Consider the following 25,461-nt stretch of genomic DNA (forward strand, 5'->3'; position numbering starts at 1 on the left):
TTAAAATTGCTCTTGTAAAATATAGATGATTTGTTTTCTCATCAAGTCCGCCTTTATCTTTTTCATCTTGTGTTTTTTCTTTGCTTTTCTGTCTGCTTAAAGCCTGATTCTTCAAAAAGTCTTTCCCTGTGTAACCTGATCATGGAGGAAACCCCAAACAGTGGGTCATCAGAAGATACTAACAGATCTCAAACTGATCTAGGTTCACTCCACTGGGGCCTAGATGTTAGCACACCCAGTATCAGCCAGGAAATTACTGCAGGCAGCTCTTTGCTTTTCCCCAGGGCAGAGCAAACCTCAAGCGAATCCACGGGTACTCTGCCTGCTAATGTTTGGCCTGCAGTAGGTGAGCAGGAGGATGCTGCACCAGGGCCAGCTTCTGTAAGCGAACACCAGAGGACTTCACTGGAGGACCAGTTGGATGCCAAAAGTGTCGTGTGGAAAGATGTGGTGACCAATCAGCCTTTAGAGAATGTAACCAGTTTTGAGGCACCCATCCTGGGAACTGATAGCTTGTTGGATGAACCACTCCCATGTGATGTGCAAAAGGCAGAGGAAGAGCGTGAGGAAGACGAGTGGGCAGGTGTCAAGCCAAGTGAAAAGGTAGAGACTGGAGCTAACTACAAGGAGGTAGAAGGTACAGAGGAACTGGAAGAGCAAGGTTGTGAAACCAAAGGAAACAGTGAGGCAGAATTTCATAATAGTTTAGCAAAATCAGATCTTGAAATTTTAGTCAGCACAGAAGTAGAAAATTCACATGAGTTTGAAGATAATTATGGGGATACTGGGAGAACTAGTGATGCTAACCTAGAAAACTCTACAGAAGAAGAATTCAAACAGGTCAGTGTCGTTGAGGAGATGGATAGAGAAATACCGTCGTTGAGCACAGGGCTGGAAAGTGGGGACAGAATAGGAGCATACAACTGTAAGACTATAGAAAGCACTGGCTCTGAACCTGAGAGAGTCCTTGGCATCTGCAATGAGGACCATGAAAATACATTTGAGGAGGCCTTAGATCAAACTAACAGTGGTACTGCACAGAGTACATCCATAGAGTGTATAAACATGAGGGCACATGTTGACCTAGCCAAGTACCCTCCAGATACTGGAAGTGATCTGTGTGATGCTGAATTATTCACTGCAGAAGGGTCTGGTAACGGAATTGAAGATAATAGCATCAGCCACTTCTCAGATGGTAGTACTGGTCCTAAAGGTCAAGCTGCTGCTGAAGAACAGTGGGCATTGCTGCCCAAGGCAGCTGATGCTGCTAGCACAAGCTGTGACAATCCTTGCCTAGATAATGCAGATGACCAAGTGACAGGTAGGACAGCAACAGCAGTCACTGAAGTGATTAGCAGTGGTGTCCCTGAAGCCTTGGAAACAGAGCCCTGGCTAGCAAACTGGGATCCAACAGTTACTAATGATTCCTGGGGATTTTCTAGTCTGTCAGACAGCCAAGCCAATGGACTGGATAATTGGCCCTTTTTCCCCAAGCAGCAAAACTCAGAGGAAGGTAACATGGAAAATGTTTGGTTAGGCATTAGTAATAAATGGTCTACAGAAGACCTGGGAGGTACTGATAACAGCTGGGGAGAAGTAGGTGCAAGCACAGGCCACATAATTCAGGAGACACTAGTAAAACAAGGTTTGCCTGGGGAGCAGGCAGGCGTTAGCAATCCTGGACCGAGCAAGGAGATAGCTAGACCCTTGTCTCTGTTTCAAATGGGAAATTCCAGAAATGCTAGCACCGAGAGTTCAACTAGTCCTAAAGACAATGAGACCAACAACTCAGATTTATCTGAAGATGAAATTGCTAACCGGAGATATGGATTGTTGTACCAGGAAATTGAGGCTGATAAAGAAGAGGTACCTACCCCAGTGTGTAGTGTAGTCTAGACAAAGAGTTCCTTAGGCCATGCATAAGCTTGTTGTTAAAAACATTTTTTGTGTGTTTCCTACTGCCCTCCCTAAGTCCATGCTATTCTTTTTTTGAAAAATTGCCATGCAACTCTTCATGGTGTGGCGCCCTTCAGCCCTTCAAGCAGGCTGAAAAAAATGCATTTCAAAGTGGTGAATGAAGCAGTGAACTGTGAAGACGCATTGTGTCTGGCAGCTTTTGTGTTTTATCTGTAGATCTTTAAATGCACCTGGTCTTTTTTTTAATTATTGTTTTTTAAAAATATTTAAGGTACTCTGCTTTTTCTTTTTGTCATTTTCCTTAAGCCTGTGATATCTGTTATCAAATACCACTGTTGTAAAAATTTCTTGCTGCCTTACCCTTCATTTTATTTTTTCTCTCTTTTTTTTTTTTTGTTCCTTTTTTTTTATGTCTGGCCTACATTTTTATTTTGCAAATAAAAATGTTTTAACTCATGTTCAGATTTAGTAAACAAATGATAATTTGTTCTGATCTTCACTTCTACTTAGGCATCCACCATAGCATTTAATGGATTTGCACAGGTAAGAAATAAACAGGTTTTGAGATAGTTTTCTTCTGTGCTATTTGGGAAGGCACGAGAACTAGCTATACAAATTCAAGAAATCTGTTCTACAGACAAGCCGAACATCATACTGTCTCAAAACCAGACCTTGTCTGTTTTCAGAAATTCTTAGATGTTGCTCAAAAGATTCTAAAACCCTTAGGACTCTTGGCTTGATTGAGTCTAAAGTCTAAAAAATGTGACTACCTTAGTGGGACAGCTATTTTCTCCTAAAATGGCTACTCTAGCTGTTTTATTGTGCTCTTTTGTGGATTATTTTTCTCACAATCCCAAAATCCTGTAAAGCACATTTTCACTTTCACCTATTTTCAATAACTCTGTGTGTAAATATGTAATGAGTTTAATTTTTTTCTTCATTTTCACTTGAGATACATTTTACTCTCAAAGTTTAACCTGAGTTATTTATCTGCTGTGGTGCTGATGGTGAGTCTGTGTTATGCATCACAGAGATACAGCACATAAACACACTGTGTTTATGGTTTCAGATTCCAGGGCTGTACTAAGATCTCAAATTTCAGGTGGATTACCTAGGGCCTCATTATTTTCCAGCATTCTCTTAGAGACTGACTCAACCATAGCACACCTTGTACACCAAATTTTAAAATACCCAAAAAGGCTCAGCTTATACAAGGATGGAAATTAGTCTTCCTATGATTAACCGTTCTGTTCCAGGACATTTAGTGTAGTAAAGGATCCAGATGGAAGGAGCAAAGCACAAGGATCTGATAATTAAGGAAAATGTTTGTCTGGAGAAAATATGTATTTTCTCTCTCCTCTGTGGTAGGAAAATAATTTGGCCCAGCAATATTTTGCAAATTAATTGGTTCTGAGTGAGCGAGATGTTGGGAAACACCTCAATTTTTCTACTTAGTACAGGTAAAATTTTGTATTTGTAATTGCTGTATTTATTATTCAAATAAAAGCCCATGATCAAGAGGAAAGTACCTTACAGCTGATGTACTCTGCAGGCACAGCCATGTGTAATCTACTAAAAGGATTCAGAGTTCCACAACTAAGAAGTGCATAGCACCTTAAATGAAATCCTTGTGAATCACACGTATTTAATGAAAGGTGTGAATCACAAGTATTCACTACCTTTAGTGAGGTGAAGAATGTTGGTTTAGAAACAGTGAATATAAAACTGAAAAAGTAATGGTTTTAATATTAATAGTACTCAGAGAATCAAAATAAATATAAATATAATTTTAGTTCTATTTATTTCCCATCTTATTCTGTGTAACTGTACTTAGTGATTTTTACCTGAATAAACCATCAAAAATTCAGGTCTTTGATGGACACCTGCAAATATACTGTCTCAAATATTTTTATATTACTGTTTTTCATTTCTGTGTCTAGGATATCTCTGCATTTACAGTGCAGTCAAATGAGAATGTGGAAGAGCCTTTGGTAAGTTGTGGCTTTTAATTCCTTTTAAAATGTCTTGTCAAAAAGGGTACAATTTTTCCTTTTTGCAAAGATATTTTCACTTTTTTTTTTGGTTTTGTTTTCTATCCTTGAAATCACACCACCTTATGCAAGTCTTTCATTTGGAAGAGCTGGTGATATCATTGTAGTTGTAAATCTATACTCAATGAAACAATCTTTCACAAGGATAGCACAGAGCAAAAGAAAAGAAAACCAAAACATTGTAAGGTATGTTTATTTTATAAAGATGTAGTCAAACAGTTTGTTCATTTATTGCATTTAAGAAATTACGAGAATGAATACTATGGTCCAGTGTACAGCAAGGACCTGATAGTAAGTGATGGCTGTTACATATCTCCAAAATTGCTGTAATTTTATCTCCTCACCACCATATCAATAGTGGGCACAGTCTACTTCTAAGGAGGGCACAGCCTTCTCAGAAGTGATCATACCTGGGCAGTTTCTTAGCTCCTCTTACAGTCTTTGCTTAGCCTGGAACAAGGATGAGAATAAGAGCATTGCTGGGTGAGTGCTATAGTTACTGAGTAGCAGCAGGGTGATATTTAATGTTATTTAACATGGTGTTTGTGCTCATGATGGTTACTGAATATTGTGAGACTATTTTTACTCATAGCTGCAATGTGATAAGTCATCTGAAGTATGCCTTTCAACGAGTGACTTGAAGCACATCAATGTAGTCTGCTTCATGTTACTTGTGATTTTAAGTCTGAAAGAATCTTCCAGCATTAAATGTCAGGAAACACATTACCTGGGATAAATCTACTTTATGTTTCTCATTTCAGTCCTGTTTCTTCTTATGAAATTCTCTAGAGTTGTTATTAATGCACAGAGAAATTTTTGCAAAGTATTGTATAATATACGGGTGAATGCTCCTTAATGCTGTGACAAATCCTGAAGGTCTTGCATAGGCAGAATTCTCTGTACCTCATTAAAAATCAGACTGCTTAAGGAATATATGCAAAGAACTGAGAGGCTGTGGGGTTTTTTTTCCCTGAAAAATATCAGGAGGATGAGAATAACAGCACTTTAAAGATGTTAAAGAATTTCATAGAAGCTGTCTCTTCATCACAGGAGATACCACATTCTAGGCAGCACCCTGTTATCAACTGCAAAGCAATTACGTTTGAGCTTCATATTATGCTGAGCAATTTGTTCATGGCAAATTAATCAATTGGGGTTATGATAATCTGGTTGAGTCAGCCATCTTTATAAATCAAATATGCTGAGCACAACTTGGAGCTCTCCCCTTGTTAGGTGCATGTATTTACAGAGTAATGTCTCTATTGGAAACCACTCTTCTGCTGTGGGCTGTTTTGCCACAAGACTGAACATGTTGCAGGGCTGGTGATATTTTATAGATCCTCTTGTTGGAAAACATCCTGAGGCCAGAATTTAAAATGGTGGAAACCCCAATAGTAGTTTGATAAATGAGTGGCTCATAGGTGATTAAGAGCTCAAGAGAGAATGCATTTTAATAAGGAAACAGAGGTGATTGCTAGAATTCATAGCTAGTATTCAATCAGTCATTGTTTGTGCATATAAAAACTGTTTGAGTCTCAGTCTCTGTTCATTGCTTCTTACCCTCACTGGAGGGTGTATTGTCTGAGAACAGACAGAACCAGTGAGGAGGAGGTAATTTTTAAAACTCATGTTTGAGGACCAGGGTTGGTACACATGGGAGCCAGTTTCAATTTCTGGCCTTGCTAGCAGTTTCTGGAGCATTTCTGAGCAAACTGGGTGCTTTCCCCCCACTTCCATTACCTCTCATTGTAACTCAGGAAGCTTTCCTTGTGAGGGAGGTATGTAGGACTGGCTCATTTTACATAGAGAACATTGATGATGAAAATGCCCTTCACATGCTTTTATTGGGGACAAAGTCTGGCAAGACTGAGCCTGAAGCAGCACTGTGCCAGGCACAGTTCCCTTTCTCCCTCTTCCTCCCCAACATCATATGCTCCTCAACAATTTTTCCACTATCTACTTAAAAATCAATAACAAAAGACTGAGGCTGAAGAAACTCCACCTGGGGAGCCTAAGGTTGAGGAAACCCCTGCTGCTGCTGCTGTTGTGGAAAAGGAGGCCATCCCTGCTGAGCGAGCAGAGCAGGCTGTGGTGAGTGATCTGTCCTCCATTCCACCTCCTGGGCCTCATCAGAGCCACTTTTTGTTACGGTGAATGTGCTTGCTGCATTTCAGCCGTCCTTTCCACTGTCATCCTCCTTGGATAGTTTCTCTGCTGCCCACTGTGTCACAGCATGCCTCTCCAGCATGTGCCCCTTTCAGCCCTAAAATGTCTTTCCTCTTACGCTGGGAATCTTAGACTGAAGTTTGGCTGAGTGGTTGTGGTTTCACAAGTTGCTTGATGTCAGATGAACTTCAGAATGGGAAAGAATTGATGCCATTTTTAAATGACGTCATTAGCAATTTTCTCATTTTAATTTGAGCACTAGGATAATGTGTATTTTGTATATCCTTACCAGAGCAGGAAAATTCCATTGAAAAGTTACTGTAGTAGGTCTACAGGGCTCATAGTTTTAGAAGCCAGTTGTGAGCCAAAGAGAGGACACTGAACACTAGTTGGGAGACTTTTTACATGTCAGAATTCAGGAGATGAAGAAGAAATTGCAGCTCTGCATAAGGAACAAAGCAAGGCATCCAATATCACTGCAAATTAAGAGGTGGTCTGAGACAGTAGGCATGGAGTTTTTCCGCTGAATAGCATCCTTTGCTATACAGGTGTATCAGTGCATATTCTTTTTATTCAACTGAAGTTGCTGTTATACACACTAGTGTCAGAAGGTCTTGGTGGTGGATGATACTCACAGGCTAAGAGGAGGAAAACTTTCCTGGAAGAAAACTGCATCTGTTTTTATAGTCTGACATCTTTCATGCTTTCCTGAAGACAGGAACATGTTCAGAGGCTCTAATGAGTTGCTTGTAGAATATGAAGATTGCTACTGAAAAACTAGATGGAGAAAAGGGGTTGTTTTGTGTGTCAGTTCCTCTGCCACAGAAGCTGGTGGAAGATATATAACTCTGCTCCTTGTCTATCAAGCACAGTTTGGTGTTATAAGTGGAGAAGGTTTAAGCTTGCTGAGCTGCATTTGGACTTGGCAGAGACCCTGTGTGTCTCCTGCTGCTAAGCGGGGATGATGATACCCAAATGACCATAAATTTAGGTGGTTTTCAGTAAGTACTTGATAACTGCCATATGGATATCAATATTAAGCTAATGTAGATGTAAATTAGCTGAAGAAAGTGGAAGTATCTGTAGATGCACCTATAAATGTGGCAGCAGCGAGCATGGATAGGTATCTCATTATCATATTTCAAGCTACTGAGCCTTCCTTACAGAGGAAAAATTGTGTGAGGAAAGTTGAGCAGGACTAGATAGACTGTTCTGCAGGACTCTGGGGGAAAGGGCAGATAATTCCTGGCTCTGTCCAGCCTTACCCGTTCCCTGGGGATGCCTAGCAGCATTGGACAGTGGAGGGAAGCGGTCACAGTGTCTTCCCCAGAAACTACATTTAGGTTTAGTTCTGATTACACTTGCATGAATATTGAGTATTTGTTTCATATTTTAATTCACTTTTGCTTGGTTCCATGGTTCACACTGGAGGAAATTATTTCAGGATCATCCCCTTCTACTAACATAACTAGATGAAGAAAGCTTCATGGTCTGTGTAGACCAGGCTCTCCCCTTCTATGTGTTTTCAGTTCATATTGTCAACTCTATGGGAAGGCAAAAAATGAAATTACCTATCTGAGGCACATTGTTTTGTCAGACTGTTGATAAAAATGCCTCATGTAAATGTGATGGTTTGGAATAAAGAAAGTGGGAGGGAAGATGGAGAGAGAAGAAATGGAAAACTGGTCATTGCTCTGGAGCTCTTCTCTTCCCATGAGTGCGTGGCAGGGAATAATGTGGAATAATAGATATGAATGAAGCCAAAAAAGTGGTTTTATTTTGAAAAAAAAAATGCAAAAAGGAAATGTTTCCAAAAGGAAACATTTTTGTCCTGCACTGAGACAAAGCAATACTCTGAAGTCTGTTGCACATCTTATGCACTAATTAAACAGTCTCTGTCTGCAGTACCATGCATTTGTTTGCTGGCTGGCATGACCTTTTCGGTTGATCCATTTTGCTGCTGAGGATTTCTGGGTCCATGGTCTGTCATCAGCTGCTCTGGCTGAGTCACAGGAGTGCAGAGCTATTGGAAGAGAGGCAGAGATGAATAATGCAAGAGACAGACAATTTAAGAGCAATCCAAGAGGAGGAGCATAGGCATTAAATAGAAGTTAAACAGTTTTGATTAGGTTTGTTCTTGGTGTTTTGTTGCTAATTCAGAGTCATATTGTCCTTACTAATTTGGGAAAAAAAACCAGAGTGTTGGTTTTAAAAATGCCTGAAATGGAGTGACTGCGTTTGTTTCCGAAAGGTTTTTATTTCAGAGGGGGTTTTTCAAGACTTGCAAAGAGTTTTGAAGATTAGGATTAATGACAAATACGTTCAAAGCTAAGGAAAAGTACACTGAATTGCAAAAGATGAAAACATGTCATTTCCCAGCAGCACTTCTAATTCATTTGCTTTATGAGTGACAGTTTCCTTTAAAAGTAGAATTGTAAAATATTACTTGGCAATCTTTTATTGAGTTTAATTGCTTCCAGTTTTGAGTGACAGCCAGTCCTCAGTTGAGTTTTTCTGTGGTAAGTTTCCGGTCACATCCCGTTAACACAGAAAATTTATGGCATAGATCCCTCATTATAGGAACTTCACAGTAAATTTTCTGGTAGGATATTCATTTAAATTATGGATAGGATCGTCCAGGGGATAGGGTACTACTTGCCCGTCTGGGCATTTTGGATTCAGTTACTTGCTGTTTCATAGTCTGCCTGATCAAGTTTGGCAAAACTTCATTAGAAGAGCTCATCAGAATTGTTGCCTGGGATCTCTACATATCTTTGTCTTGGTCCTTCAGATCTCCAGTACCATAGAACAAATAAAGTTATTAGTAGCTCTCAACAGTTGATAATTTTTGGGGAGGGGATAAAATGCTAATTAAAGGAACAGGATGTTGGCACATCATGTGTGCCAACAGAAGAAAAGTTAACCATGGTAAACAGTTTATGCATGGAATTCTCCACACAGAAAGAGTTGTTTTTCTGTTTCTAAAGCATCCCCAAATGCAGCTATAAATCCAAAGGGTAGTCTGAAGGATATAATGTCTTAACCACTGGCTTCTTTCTTTTTCAAATAATACTGGCCCTCTCACCACATTAATCTTTCACATTCAAGCAAAGATGTCATGAGGACATCATAATAAGGTGAATGCTTTTGAAATGTTGCTATTTCCCTTTCTTCTTTTCCTGCATGTGAGATACAATGCTTGAGATCAGCTTTTCTACTACCACTGCACTTTTTTGTTTGGAAGAAGCTTCCCAGTGCTTTGGGTCTGATGCCTGCCTGAACTCTGATGTTCCCCCATTAAAGCAGTCAGACGCTCAGCTAAATGCTGTGGTTTTCAGAGTAGTATATAAGTATACATGAAGCTACCTCCTGATAAGCTCTTTGCAAACAGAGTGAGTACAGCAGAGGCCAGGGAACAGCGTGTAACCAAGTGTATCTAATTAGGGTTCAGTCCCACTTTAGGTACTATTCACAATGCCCAAATAGTGGAATGCGTGGTTTGGGAGAGCAATACAGTGATTAGATACAGAAGAGCAGTCAGCTGTGCCCAAATTCTAAGCGTGAAGCTAAGAGCAGGTGAAAAATGGGAGCATAAGGCCATTAAAAATACATGGCTCTCTTTTACAGGAGAGAACTGATGTAGAATAGTGTCTTTCTGTTGAAGTCTCCAGAAGCAGATTTTTCTCTCTGGAACCAGGGTGTTAGTTTCCTAATGTTATTCCAGTCATCCTTTTTTCTAGCTTCGTGCTCTAAAAGTGATACAGTTTATCATGCCTCTCTTCTCAAACTCCATTATCGACAAAATCCCAACTTCCAGCTGATCAGAAAAGCAAAATGCTACTAAATTGACTAGTACACAGTAGTCAAATTGGCTTCAGGAAAGTTCAAGATTTGGGAAATAAAAGAAGCTCTCCTTACTTTCACCTTTCCAACCAAAATTGTGCTTTTAGTTAATAAGAAAGCAGTTCTTATTTAAAAATATGCATATGTGTATATTAAATCATTCTGCAAAGATACCCAAAGCTGGGCTGATGGGATTCTTACCAGAGAATATTGCCAAGGAATTACTAAGAAAATGAAAAAGGCCGCCACATTCCTGACTTTGAAGTGCAAGATTATACTAATTTCTGAAGGCAAATTGTAAATACAGCTGCTGGCAGAAATTCAGCGCTTTTTAATAGTACAATTAGGGAAGTCATCTGTGTACTGACTTGCAGTTGGACATAATGCTTTTATGGGCAACAGTTTGCTCTGCTCTAGAAAAAAAAAGAGCTTTGTGCATACATACATTACTAGAGTGTGAAATATTTATATTTTGCTGTTGATATTTCTTTTTTTCTATTTAAGACCCTCTACAGCCACTTCAAACATACTATAAAATTGAAGACCACATAGCAGAGGTTTTGCAACTTAAGAAAAAAAGGAATTAATAATTTTTTAAAAGGTTATATAATACTGCAGTTTTAACAGGGATAAAGCTGTAAGAGGTTTCTTTGGCAACACTACTGTCAGCAACTGCCCTGTCCTGGCATCTGGGCATGTTTGGGGCTTATGACTGACTGCAAACAATGCTAGGTTAGAATAGATAAAAAAAGAGTGATACAAAATTTGCATGTAACTCACCATTCTTTTATTAAAAAAGAAATAGGCAACCATTTCAGCTGAAACTTTAAGGAATTTTGGCGTGACAGTTTTGTGGGAAGGCAGGTAGCTGGAGCCTGAGTATGTGAGCTTTCCTGACTTCTGACTGCCAAAGCAGACACTCCAATATACCATGCCCCCAAGTATGCTTGCATAACTTCTCTTCACTCTTACATCTCTGTAGAAAAATCTGACCTAGCTGTGTCAAAATTTATTAGCAAAATTGACTTCCGTAACGGGGCTTTGACTTCTTTTTGCTTAGCGGAGTGTCTTTAGAAATAGCCATGTCTGCAGAGAGTCAGACCTGAACAGCTAAAAAGCACTTCCAACTATTCCACACCAAACCTGAATTTTAGTGCTTTTGACTGTTCACCTTTTGTAGAAAAGGACCTGGTGCTGGTAACAAGTAACAAGTCCTATCTGGGAGAAGCTTGTTACTGGTCAGTGCATTCAATCATTTGAACACCTAAATGGGTGTCAGATTTGGAAAACCACTGATGTCTAATTTCTTAATGTCAGGCACCTGCTGCATGTACCACTGAATATGTAAGTGTGATTCTGGGAAAAAAAAAAAAATCCAAACTTTGTGAACAGTTTTGAACTTTCTTTTGAACAGCCCCTTTAGATGAGCTGCAGTCCAACATGAGTGGAAGTAGTATTTTATGAAGTTTACACTGAGGCCCTGGTGAATTACAGAAGCAGCAGCATTGATAATGGAAACAGTTTGAGTCACCGGTGGCAGAATTTTGAGCTTGGTGAAGACTGCAAGGTTCCTTAGTAAACAGTTCTTCAAAGCTGGTTCTGTTATGAGAATACTAGTAGTAAAAGTCAAATTGTCCTTAACAGTTCCAGTGGAATGATGATAACATATGTAAAGGGTTTGTTTTAGCACATAAATACTTCTCCTTCAGATTATATGGGGCAGTATCTTTCTGCTCAATAATATATACTAGCTCATGTAGCCGCTTGTATAATTGTATCCCATACATGGCATGCTTCCATTAGCTTGATTAATACCAATTTCTTTGCAAAAATTGCTTCAACATGTGTAAGGTGATGACCATACTTCCTTTTTATACAGGAGAATGTCGAGGCAGGAGATAAGGAGACAACTGGAACTGCCGAGAAGGAAAGCGAGGTACATATGAATAGACTCGAGTATGGTTGTGCTTTAATATTTTCAACCATGGTAAAAAAATTGTCATTTGCATGCCATCAATACCATGCAACTGCGATCGAGCTGTGGTATCTAAGTCTAACACTGCACAGATATATCTGCACCCATGGCATATATTCTAACATACCGCCTCTTATTCAATGCAGTATTTATCTTAGAAGCTGCCTGTTGCAGCAGTATAGAGTGATAAATATTTCAGGGCAGCAAACAAAGCAGCTCCATGGCTAAAGGAGGCATAATGCTGTTTCTATTGACATTTGGAAATATGCTGCGTAGATTCCCAGTAGCTTCTACAAATTTCTGTATATTTGTTTGTCTAGCCTTTCTGTAAATACCGTTATTTAAAAAACCCTATGGTGAATAATTTATTTTTCCTAGCACTGTATGCCCTGAGCTAAAGCAGATGCTTGGAAATAATCATGTTATGAATTGGTTTGCTAAAGCGTAGTCTGGCATTATTAGGTTAAAATCAAATTACAAAGCAAATCAAAAGCTCAGTGACATACTTTAGACTGTGCATATTTGGACTTGAATGATTGTGTATTGCTTATATTTCTTTAGGGGTGATAAAAGTACTTACTCTGAATCCTTGTAAAGTGAAACTACAATGTGTTCAAACGTTCACAGAGGGCAGCACAAGAGGATTGGCTGCATATTAAACTCAGGAATAGAAATAGGTACTGGGAAATAACTCCTAGTTATTAATCACTCAGGATTTGTGTCTCAAGGTGCTAGCAATCTGCTTTTTTTTGTTGTTACACATTTTGGTGCCATGATATATACAAAAAGGTAATGAACTGTTTTCAGAGCATGCTAAGTTCAACTGTCCAGGCTTAGGTTCATTGTCCTGCTGTAAAACTGCATTAGGTCTGCTAGAGCCAAGGATCTATCTGTGGCTGTGGGCATACTGGTGTCACTTGGAAGTGAATTTGGGACTCACTGGTGCTGTGTTCCTCACCAGCACTGCCACATCCACATGGAAGCCAGTGGAATTGCACTGGAAGAAAGTGCAGAGTGGGAGGGGTAGATCAAGCCCAGCTTGATGTGGACTCAGGGCAAGAGATTGTTGTGTTGTTCCTCGAGCATTGCCTTATCACTCTCAACAAGTCTGGTTCAAAAAGAAATATGCAAGAAATGCCTCATAGCTGTGCTAGCACCAAGGCTAAGTTTTTGAATTCTTCCCCCTTTATTCTAATACTACTTGTTCACTCTCTGAGAGTGAATTTGCCCATGTTTTTTTTAAACAGGTGTTTAAAACGGTATTACTGTATGCAGAAGAGCTGCCATAAGAGATTAAGTTATTTGCTAAGCCAGTATTTGACTGTTAATGGAGCGTGGTCCCTTTGATACTCTGCAATTTGCATAACAAATCATTCAGTACTACTTCTGAATTTTCCAAGACTTTGCAACTGATACATTCCCTAAAGCTTGATGATTGTTCTCTCTTGACATTAGATAGCTTAGCTGTGACTATAACCAATTGTCATAAAAATTACCCATTCCTGTTCTAAATCCAGCCGTGGGGCAAGAACTTCACCTCTGGAAGACAAGTGTATCTGAGGGAGCTCCTCTGGCAGACCCCAGCAACAGGCTTGGTACCCCTAGTCTTCCTGGGCTCGTTATTGCTACTGCTGAATCTGTAGCATTGTGTTGAGCTGACAGTAATGTTATGAGAGTACAACTGTGTGGATAAGCTGCATCCTGGCTAAAGAAAAATTCACATCTGTGCAATTAAAACAGTTGAGTGGTTCTATCACACCCCTCATTATACTGGATGATCCTTTGTTTTGCCCCTGTGTGCTTGGTGTAATGTAAATTTGAAATTTGGACAGCTAGAGATAGCTAATTTGGAGTACTATTAGACTGCCTAATGTTACTAATTACCTATATAAAAGAGATTTGTAGGATTGGTTTTCAGAAGTAAGGTAATACAAGTAGCTGTGTCTGCAAGGATGTGGTTCAGCACAGCTGGTATGAATTCAACCTCCTGCCCTTTTTTTTCCCTTCTGTACTAATCAGATATTTGAGGCTGATAGTGACATTCATTCTGTGCTACTTCATATGCCTTTTTATAAAAGCTTTTTTTAATAATCTAGCTTTTAATGGTTTTTTACTCTAAGACACAAGAAAAAGGATTGTGATTGTGACATGTGGTATACATTTAGTGACTCATGACTGCATGCTGTGAGAGTGTCACTCTTTCACTGTGGGGCATTTGTGAGCCAATTCATGTAAATTAGCATTCTCCTCCTTAGTAAAATAAAATGGTCCATAGAAATCCAGTAAGCAGAAAAGAAATTGTTGATCTTAATCAGAATAGATAGCAAGACCAATTTCTGCAGCGTGCTTTTAGAAATGCATGGTATCAAATCAATCTGATGTGCACTTTATTCCCACTCTTTCCTACTAGCCTCTTCCAGGACTTTAACATTCATCATTTATTTGTGTATCTTCTTGAATCAAGACTGCTAAAATTGGTAATAGTATGTGAGTGGCAGATTTGCATGCCTTATAGGAGAAAATGTCAACATCTGACCTTCTCTGTTGATGGTGTTTCCTCATACAATAGAGCATGCTTCAGCAGCAGCAGTTTCAATTTAATTTAAAGTTCCCCGGTGATTTGTATAAATTCATACAATATTTTCTGTCTTCATGGATTCCAGGAGGATTTCTTTATCACATCAATTAATAGTAGCAAATCGGAGTCATGGTGTATATTTAATGTTGCTAAAAAACAATGCCTGAACAGTGCCCTTGAACAGTTGCTGAATTCAGGTAGTGAAGTTAGCTTCATCCACAGGGGAGAGATCAAACTGAGGAAATAAATAGCATCAGACTGTTCACTGGAGATCAGAGAGATTACTGCTAACTGTGGCTTGACACACTGGTACCTCGAAAAGAGTTTTCCTTCAGTTTTTTTTCTTCATCCTTGAGCTGTCTGCTGTAAGGTAAAAATTCTGTCTTGAAGTTAATTAGATTAAAACAATGAGTTTTGTCATTTACTTTCAACAGTCCAAACCTTAAGATTAATCCATTTTAAGTATATGCCTAATGTGCTACCATAAGCAGTATATAGCAATGCAAGTGTTAGGGGGATGCATGAATTACAAGTATCTTGGTTTAAGATAGTTTAAAAGGAGAACATTCTGGAATGAGTTACCTCCCTATATATGTTCAACCAATCCCTTTCTGCCACTAAGGAACTAATACGAATAGATACAAATGAAAAATAACAGTTTACTAATAAATGAAACAGCAACAGGCAAAAGCTAACAATAAATAACTGCTAGGTACAAAAGAGCTAAATCTTATGAACTGGTGAGAACAAAGGGAGATCCAAAATGCCAGCAAACATCCTTTCCTGAGATAGCGCCCCACAGGGGCAACTGCATGGGAAAGACAAAGGGACAAGATGGTGTCCAGTCCCTCCCAGGAAGGCAGGAGCTCATGGAGCAATTCCAGTGGTAGATGAAGACTCGACAGCCCCTCTGGGGTCAGTGCCCTCCTCACAGCCACAGACAGCAGGGCAGGCAGTGCCAGGCAAAGCAGTTGGGCCGGGGCCACTCACAGCTGACAACAGCCTGGGTCAGAGCCAGAGCTGCTCCGCTACCATCGGTGCGATACCTCGACTGCAGGTGGGGACCTGCAGAATTCATCCCAAGGCAGCTTAAAGCCTCCAACTTCAGTCTCTCCAAGACAAGGAAGAAGACAAAAATACAAAAAGAGAACCCAAAAAGAGAGAAGCCTCTGCTTAAGCAAAGACCAAGCTGCTAGCAAAGCAAAAACCATGCAGCAAGAGGGAGACAACCTGCCTGCTAGAGCAGGTTGTAACAATGCCCACAACAGTGTCCTGCCCCAGTTTTTCCAGCTGCAGTGTCTTAAAGAGTCAGTAACAATTTGGGGAGCAGATAGATAGGGAATACAATAACCTTTTGAGTTACCCACAACAACAAGTAACAGTTTCTGCTGGATGAGTAGGCAGGTACTTTTCTATGCGCTTTTCATGAGTTGGAATAAATCATGCATTAACTTCTCAACACAGACTGATCAGAAATCATTCAGTCACAGCCAGACTGAGTAGGCTTTTATGTATCTTTTTATGCTGACATAACTATAGATCTTTGTGGTTAATTTTTTTTCTGATGCTTACCCAACCATAGAATGTATTTCCTTCTCCTGACATGACCTGATTTGTAAGTTTCTCTGTTAGAAAGGAATATGTAACTAAGATTACAAGATTTTTGAAGTCAGGCAAGGTCTGTGGTGAGGTAGGTGACTAGCTAGAGAAGGCTTGAAGGCTCTTCCTAAGAACAGACTCCATTAGCAGGGCCCTTTGGACCCCTAGACAGTTTGCAAGCTTCTCCTCCTCTGCAGAAATCAGTGGTAAATTTCTTCCACAATACAACTGGAAGACAAGGGAAGGAAAACAGCTTTGACAGTTACTCCATTCATAACACCTGAGGACTCTGCTAAATGTTGCCTGGTGAGGTTTCATAAATGTCTCTCTCCCACCTTTTAATCAGTTTTTTCTGAACAAGCTTGTCCCCAGCACTGCTCTTCTCCATAAATCAAGAGGAACACTAGTGAACTCAAGATCATAGGTCAGCATCACAAAGGAAGGTCACAGAGCAGAGGCTGGCCCATGTTCTCTCCAGCAAGTATCTGTAACTTGTATCCTGAAAGGTTCCTCCCTTCTGTTGTTTTTAGGTGGTGCCTGTTGGTGAGAGGACTGGGGCATCAGAAGACAGCGCAGCTGTGGCAGCAGGAGCTGCCACCACTGAGCAGGAGGATGTTGCTGAAGGTGACAAAGCTCAGGGAGAAGAAAAAGAGGCTGATATGTCTCAGGTAACTCATGTCAGTGCATGAGAGAGTGTGTTAGGGGAATCAGGACAGATTAAACAGCCTGAGAGAGGCGAGGCTACTGCAGCTCTGTGCCCCCAGGCTGAATCAGTACAGGTTCAATCTGCAGCGAGATTGATGTTCTCTTGGGATGGCACTAGGAAGGTCTCACACAGGGTATCCTTTCTTCTAAGTCCTTACTTCGGGTTGTGCCTGCCTTTGTGTCTCTGTACTCACCTAGGTTGGTGGAGATGGGACTTGATGGCCCTCTCATGGCCCTGTGAGCAGCATGGACAGCATATTGTTTGGGCTATCCCCCACTGTTGTCTCTCGGTGCTCCTCTGTGGAGATAACAATTATCACATAACATAACAGGGCTTTCTGGAGAAATAGGCAGAGAAACAATTGGATTTTTCTTATATCCTGGCATGATGTCCTGTTAATAGCATTACTTTGTTTCTTGTAAGTCATGGTGGTCAAGCCATGTATCCATATCTGGCCTGCTGCCTTTTCCTCTGCAACTTCTGAGCATCTGGCAGACACCTGCTAGAGCAGACCCTGTAGCTGGGCAGCCAATTACCACCTGATTTCATTGCATATTCTGTTTCATCTGTGCTCCAGGATAAGATGGTTTGGAAGAGTATCTATGAACATGCTTTTTTCAGGTTGGGTGCTAAAAGTTTTGTTAAATGCTTTTTCATGGGATTCATGATTGGTCAGATGCTACTTAGATTTTTTGCTTTCTCTGTTCCCATTTACATTGTTGTAAATCAGGAGTGATCCCTTCAGTCAAAGGAATAGGTCATATTTCCTTCTTTCATCACCTTCTATCACTATTATCCTGCTGACTTCAATTTCCAAATAAAAACAATGTAGTGATTACTGGAACTACTGGCTTCACTCAAACCTGCTGAAACTAAAGAGTGGAGTGAAGGAAAAAGGTCTAGTAATTTCCAGGAACGCTGAAAATGAAGGCCAAGCTACCTACAGAGAATTTTTATTATTTAGTGCATTAATGTGTGAAGTAGGTTTAGGAGGACTAAGGGGAGCAGTGATAACAGGGAGGGGATTATTCCTTGACATTCTTGCACAAATACTGTTTTCTGTCTTAAGAATTCATGGTAGAAAAAAAAAAGAAATTGTCATCCCCATATATGTCCTATGCAATAGTGTTTTCCTGCTTGAAATAAAGTACTAAATAGTTTTGTATTTCTTTTCTGTGGGGGGGTTGTTTTTTGTTTTTTTTCCCCAAGGAAAAGGTCAGCAGCATCCCTGCAGTAGTAATAGATCCAGCATCAAACAACGAGGGGGAGGGAGAACACGAAGTCATCATGAATGAGTCCAAAGATGCTGCCGCAGAGATGGGTGCTCAGGTCACTGACACTTCTCTCAGTGAAACTTCCCAATCTGGAAATGATCAGAAACCTGCTGAAGAAATCCAGGCTGTACTTTCTCAGGATCAGCCTGTTGCAGCAGAAGATGCAGCTTCAGCAATGCCACCTGGTTTTCTCTATAAGGTCTGCTTCTCCCTTCTTCTTTTAGATATCCCTAGCTTCTGTGGATGTGTCTTGTCTGCACAGGTAGTGTCGTGATTTGTTGAGGGCAAAGGATTCTTAGTTTATCAGCCACATGCACGCACAAATACATGCAACTGGAAGTGTAATATTGTGTTGTTGATTCATAAATAAAGTCTGAGAAGATACATTTTCTGCATGCTTGTTGCTGTGCATATCCTTATATAGCTGTAAGATTCATTGAAGTACAAGAATACTTGAATCTCACCAAATGACTGCTGAAGATTAATATATGGAATAAAACTGGACTGCTACATAGTTAATCAGGAATATTGTTGATATATGCTAATTATATATCTGATATGCTAACAGTATATTTGATCTCTAAGGTCCCTTGCAAACCCAAAGCATTCTATGATTCTATGATCATTGAAAAAATGGCTTTTTTTCTGGCCTGAAAATCTGTAGTGGAAGTACGGATTCTATTGAAACCCATAGCTACAATTAATAGTAATGAAGCCAAAATGTCATTCAGTAACTTTAGTAATAATATAAATTATTAGGGTACTCAAACAGAAAAATTTAATGAGGCATAAGAGAAGTTCTTTCCTTGGCTGGCAAAACCCCCCAGGGTTTCCTGTTTCACAAGGTTCTTTGAAAATACTTTTCATTTAGAATCACTGAGCAGCAGAAAAGCTCCTTGAGGATGATTGAACTTTACATGCTTCCTACTATAATTTGCATAGTTCAGACTAATTAGTCCCATAGCACTCTCTAAGTATGCCGTTCTTTTTGGTCTATTCTCATTCCTCAATATTTTCTGCAAACTTTGTGGACAGCAGTAGGGTAAAGGTAAACACTATCATGCAACTCAGGCATGCTGACATAGTTAATCTTTTGCTTTTCATCCCACTCTCTACGGTCAGACATAGAGAAGGAGAAGCAGAATATATGCTTTCAATCTGGTTCCCAATGCCACTTTATTTCATAATTGCAGAGTTATCGTGGAGCTGTCTGTGCATTGAGAAAATTAGACTAGCTATCTTTTAAGGAGATAAAACCATTTACTTAAAATGTTCTGTTTACAATGACATGCTGATCTTGCAAATGTTTGAATGCTCACCCTTTGAAAGGCAGATATTTTTGGCATACCCATCTGCTGGTCAGTGGGAGTTCCTTCCAAGGCAATCATTAAGTAGGATTCCCATTACTCACCTCTTTGATCATCTACTGCATTGGGTGCTATATATCTGACTCAAATGTTTATAGATATTCACAAGGAGAGTAATACAACAATGGCCACAATAAGAGGATGAGAAGTTTCTGAGAATATTTCTCAATTTTACTTGTACTTTACTTGAGTCCTGCCACTCCTCTCGCAGATCTTGTAATGATAATGAGGAATGGAAAGAAGTTCCTTACATGGGAGAAATGACAGTGGCAGGCCTTGTCCAAGAGGCAGGACTTGTGGAATGTTGCATTATCTGTCCTTGAGATCTTGTACTCTTGGGAAAGGATCTTAAGTTTCTTCTGATAGTCTCAGGAAAGGAAACTATCCTTAAGTTGTCCCTGCTTCATAAGAAACTGACATGAATCAATGCCTTTATTATCAATTTATGCCAGATCAAAGGAGGTGGTTCTGTTATTGTGAGATCCCACCTGGAGTGCTACATACAGTTCTGGTGTCCCCAGCATAAGAAGGACATGGAATTGTTGTAACAAATCCAGAGGAGAGCCAAGATTGATAAGAGGAGTGGAACAGCACCACCTTGAACACAGGCTGAGAAAATTGGGGCTGTTCAGTCTGGAGAAGAGAAGGTTCCATGCAGAACTCATGGCAACCTTCCAGTATCTGAAGGGGACCTACAGGGAAGCTGGAGAGGGACTCTTCATCAGGAGCTGTAGATCCTTGTAGGACAAGAAGTAATGGGTACAAATGGAAAGGGGGAAAATTTGGATAGATATTAGGAAGAAATTTTTACTGGTAGAGTGGTGAGACAGTAGAACAGGTTTCCCAGGGAGTTGGATGTGGATGCCCCAGCCCTGGCAGTGTTCAAAGCCAGGTTGGATAAGGTTTTGAATAACCTGGTGTAGGGGAAAGTGTCCCTGCCGATGGCAGGGGAGGTTGGGACTAAATGATCTTTAAGGTCCATTACAACCTGTTAGCATTCCATGATTCTATGATAATTTGAATGTACTTGTCTATAGCCATATGTTTGTATAAAGATTAATTTTTTTTTCAGTCCAGACTTAACAGGTAATTTTGTTGCAAAAATGTCTTCATTTAGATCACATCTATATGTGTGGTGGTTTTTTTTTTTTTTAAGGTTGAAGTTCTACATGATTTCGAGGCAGCTAACAGTGATGAGCTTAATTTAAAACGAGGAGATATTGTGCTAGTGATTCCTTCTGAGACCACAGCTGATCAGGTAAAAATGTGCTTCTTGCTTTTGTTGGCATTTTTCTTTGTCTCAGCTTTTTTTCTTACAGGTTATAATTAATGGAAATGTGTATTCAAAAATATGTTACTGTAAGAAAACACAAAGATCTTACTTATGCCTTTGTATGTAGTTTCATTTGAGACTAAATGGCACAGTTGACTATACCTTAAGTCACACTTACATGTTATTAGCAGGATCTGACCTCTGAATATTTTTTAGGGCTTTTTTGTGCTACATTATATTTTATACTGACACACAGGTACACAAAGATTTCATGTGGAGGATCACCTACAAACTCTGTTACATTGTTATATATCATATTATCAGCATTACAGTAGAATTGATTACATGCTCCCTAAATGTTCAGGTTTTATGTGTGATTTGTAGAAATAATGCAAATTCACCCACAGAGAGCACTAGGAATGCACACAAATTGGGGTATACTATAGCCTAAAGGTATAGAGATGCTGCCCTGTGGTAGATGCCTCTGATGAAGATAACTTTGCCCCTCAGAAGCCTGAATCTGAATTAAACAATAATTTAATTTAAGGCATCTAATTTTGTTCTAACATTGCATTTCAGGTGAATTTTTAAACAATTGTATTCCATATGTTATATTGAATTGCAGTGAAGTATGTTGATTTTGGCTGCTGCTTTAAAAGAGAAGACTATACTGTACACTATTATCACCAGCCACTCCATGGCATCTGTTAGTGCCTGTAGTGTTGGTAAGAAGTCTCCCAGTTGATTTGTGGGTTGAGAAGTGGGCCTGATCAGGTAGCCAAGAGCACTGCTCTGAAAGAAGAATATCTCTTAAAATAGGCCTAAATACTGATGCCCTAAGCATATATGAGCCCTGAGAACTGTGTTTGAAATTGTTTTGCGGGTTGATGCCGTTTGAAGTTGGGTAATTATCAGTCCTTTCAGCTGTGCTTTCTTTAATTCAAGATACAAATTCTTGGCTTTTGTGAGTGGATTTTTTTTACTTATTTCAGAACAAAATATTTACACTACAGCAGATACATAACTCTTTTTATTGGAATGAAATCTATTATCCCTACTCAAATTATGCTATCTTACCTCATGGGCAGTTCAATTGATTTCACTGTCATTGTTTGCACAACAGGATACTACTCTAAGGATAGCAAAATATGGTCTCTGACTTTAGTCTGTTTTTTGCTAAGATATTAGGTGTTAAATACATGATAATGCTTGGTGAATCCATGAAGTATAATTCTTCTTCTGGTATGCACTGAAATTCCCATTAGCATTAATTGAAGTAAATTGTGTGCAGTGATGAAGAAAATAAACCTTTATGTATTCATGTTTCTGAAGCCATTCTTTTAATATATTTATTGTGCATTACATATTTCCCCTTCACGTTTAACATCACCATAAATCTCAATACTTTTGTCTTTTGCCAGGTACTTTGTTGATTTTTATAAAGACTTGTCTTAGTTATTCTTTATTCTCTTTCAAAAATGACCTGTCTAAAGCCGTAATTCCAGTACACCTGGTAACATCAACCTCCATTTGAAGCAAACAGTCCCTCCCAGTGGCTTTTTCCATTAGACTTGTGTTGAAGTTATTATCCAGTAAAACTGTATTCCTTTCTACAGTCTATACTGCCTATGCTAAAGAGCTGCAGTTCCTCTATCTCTTAGATATTCCACATGCCTCACTTAAATGTACCCAGTCAATATCACAGATAAGCTGGATCTGCTTTATTGATGCTTATTTGGGGGCAGAGAGGCCCCACCAGCACACCCAGCCACCCCACAATCATGATTTGATGGTGTATGTGATGATCTGTTCAAGCTATTCTATCTGCATATGTACTGTCTGTACAACAATAAAATGACAACATTAGAAGTTCTGTTTGCCATGGCTTTGCTTCAGTTCCTTTTCTTTAAAGGAAAAAGATACAGAGTTTCTTAGTGAGATGAGAGTAGATTGGTCATTTTTTACAATACCAATTTATTTATTCTAGGTAGAATTTATCACACTTGAGAGAAACCAGTACTTTCCAATAGGAAATCTCTCTTTTGTTTGCTTGGACACCTGGTGATTTGTTGATATTTTGCTTGTCAAGTCCTGGTTTAGGTTTCCAGGAGTTTTTTGAAAAAGAATTACATATTTTCTGGAGATAGTAACTCCTGGGACTTCAAGAACTGCTTTTTCTTCTGACTTTTGATACATGAATGAGAGAAAAAATATCTCAGAGGAAAAAATTAGGATTCAGAACTATTCTTCCCCCACCTAGATGGGCTAAAGGCTGTATTGTATGCTTGCAGTCACTTGTTCTCACAAAATTGTAGTCTGGTAGAAGAGAGAACATGGTCTGTGCAAAATTAGAGGCAGCTTTTTATCAAAAACACCAAATCCTTTAGCCATAACATTTCCGAATGACGTTTAGCCATGTTATACTGAAACATCTTCAGGTCTGAAGATAATAGTGAGGAATGGGAGACCTAAAATTTAAGAGACTCTGTCTTTTTCTTTGCAGGAGGCTGGCTGGTTGACTGGCATTAAGGAATCTGAGTGGCTTCAGTACAGAGATGCAAATAGTTATAAAGGACTTTTCCCAGAGAACTTCACACGCCATCTGGAGTAGTTCTCCCAGGCAGACACATGTAGTATGAAGCTCAGTCAGTAGGTTTTTAACCTCTTTGAAACACAGGAGCCCACCTTTTTGTTGTTTAAGCTGTTAATGGTTTACAGACTGGTGCCAGACAAAGCTGGTTGAAACATATCAAATGAGCATGAATGCAAACAGTTAAGCTGTAATTTCTGAAGCAGTACATGGGAAAAATAAAAAGCAGATAAAAATGAAATGTCCTTATTTGTTCCCAAGTATGTGGCGACAGGTTTGTTTGTGCTTCGTCAGAGCTATGGTGATCCTGTATTTGATCCTTTCCCAAGAAATCTGAAATTAGCTTCCTCAATACCAAAACCTTAACTTCTCTGCACTACGTGTATTGTATTCGATTGCACTGCGGAAGATTTAATTAATTATCCTGTAGTTATAAGGTCAAAATATTACAAGTTCCATGTGTTAAAAATATAGTTAACTACCGCAACGTTTTTCAGTGTTATTTTTGGACATGGATAAGATATATATACACAAGAATTTATATGTGTATATATAAGTGCATATGGCTATATGCATTTTCACAACTTCATGGTAGCTCTTTGACTGTGTAGTATCATCCAGTACATGCATTGCTTTTTCATTGTCTGGCATTACAGGATACAGTTTTGTTCAAAGCAAAACTAACTACTCCATTGCCAAAACATGATACAATATCTGTGTTTGTAATGTGAAATTTTCATTCTTAGATGATGAATAACATCATGTTCAATGCCGCTAACCTTTGAGAAGGCATGGCTCGGTCTCCTCTTCCAGCTGCAGTAGTTACAATGAGATAACCTGGAGGGGGGAGTTGTTATGATGTTAATCTATACTTTTTTATTTAATTGGCTGAATACATTTTCAAAAAGAAACAGAACTAATCTCTGAGAATAAATAAACACAATATATTTTCACTATATGTATTTATGCAGCATACCTTCACAGAACCTTTTAAAGTAAGATATATATCCTGTATCAAAAAGTCATCTGTAACTTATGTTTTCCAGTGCTGTGTCATTAAAAATAAACCTTTGGTCCAAAGAAGCTGTTTCTTCTGTGGTGATTTTGAAGTTTTGTAAGAAGTCCATATAATTTATACATTGTATTATATAATCTAATCTTAATTTATACATTGTATTATATAATCTAATCTTAATTTAATACCTCTTTTTCCAAAGGAATACAGCGTAACAGGTAACCTCTAAATTCTTGTTCTCAACCCAAGTTGTGGCTAGAGTTCCAAAAGGTCTGAACCCTAGCTCAGCATGTCTCTCTGCTGCTCTTCCTCTTCCCGACTCTGACCACCAGCTAATATCTGTGCAGTAAGAAGGGGAGCTTGTCTGTATTTAACCATCACTCAGCTGAAGATCTCTGTCTCTTATTGATTTTTCACTTGTCCACTTTTGTCATGTGGAAAGTAAGTTTTCTATAAATCTGCTCCACTGTGTTTGCCGAGGCATGGAAGCAAATATTTAGGAATATCTATATTTTCCTAGGAATTCAGTTATTTTTTATTAAACATTTATCATCTCATATGCAAACAATAGCTGTTTCTACTCCATTCCTAATTTGCTAAATCTCAGTTGAAGAAATAGAGGGTTCGTGCCTCTTGAAGAAGAGGAGAGTTGATTTTTCTCTGTTTTTCAGGGTCTCTCTCAGTAGGTTTCAAAGGTAAGTCCAATGACAGCTGTGTTTCGTGAAGAAGCTGGATGGCTCAGGTGTGATAGCTGGGATTTTGGATTTGAAGTATCCAGTGAGTCTAAGGAGGTTACAGAAAAGCCCTCTGGTTTTCTGTTCATTCCTTCAACAGGTTTGATCTAGGGCCAAGAATCTCTCCAAGGACAAAACTTGCTTTTGGTTTTCTTGTTGCAATAAATTCCAGACGTCAGCATGCTATTTTGAGATGGTCATAATAACCTGTTACACTTGGTTTACAGTGATACTCGTGATAACCTCCAGGCTTGTTTCTTGCTTAACTGCATGTCAACACTCGCATTTCAGTAATGGCTGCTCTGCTTATCACTGGAAAAGCCCAGCACTGCACAATGGAGCTTCAGTTTCCCTGCGGGCACCATGTTGCCAC

General features: G+C 39.3%; 1 protein-coding gene across 13 annotated transcripts in view; it reads left to right on the top strand.

The window, feature by feature from the left end:
* Positions 1-24,422, top strand: part of AMPH (amphiphysin) — a 124,109-nt gene extending 99,687 nt beyond the window's left edge. For 2 of the 13 annotated variants that reach the window (XM_038125401.1, XM_038125409.1), the window contains 9 exons: positions 103-1,866; positions 2,428-2,460; positions 3,858-3,908; positions 5,949-6,059; positions 11,857-11,913; positions 16,660-16,797; positions 18,045-18,308; positions 20,633-20,734; positions 23,253-24,422. In XM_038125401.1, coding sequence (XP_037981329.1) covers positions 103-1,866; positions 2,428-2,460; positions 3,858-3,908; positions 5,949-6,059; positions 11,857-11,913; positions 16,660-16,797; positions 18,045-18,308; positions 20,633-20,734; positions 23,253-23,360 — 2,628 coding nt within the window. In that variant the 3' untranslated portion in view covers positions 23,361-24,422. The remainder of the gene's footprint in view (positions 1-102; positions 1,867-2,427; positions 2,461-3,857; positions 3,909-5,948; positions 6,060-11,856; positions 11,914-16,659; positions 16,798-18,044; positions 18,309-20,632; positions 20,735-23,252) is intronic. The other 11 variants (XM_038125488.1, XM_038125498.1, XM_038125436.1 and 8 more) reach the window with 10 other exon arrangements.
* Positions 24,423-25,461: the final 1,039 nt, after the last annotated feature.

This window comes from Motacilla alba, chromosome 2 (genome assembly GCF_015832195.1).
Source record: "Motacilla alba alba isolate MOTALB_02 chromosome 2, Motacilla_alba_V1.0_pri, whole genome shotgun sequence".
Taxonomy (NCBI): domain Eukaryota; kingdom Metazoa; phylum Chordata; class Aves; order Passeriformes; family Motacillidae; genus Motacilla; species Motacilla alba.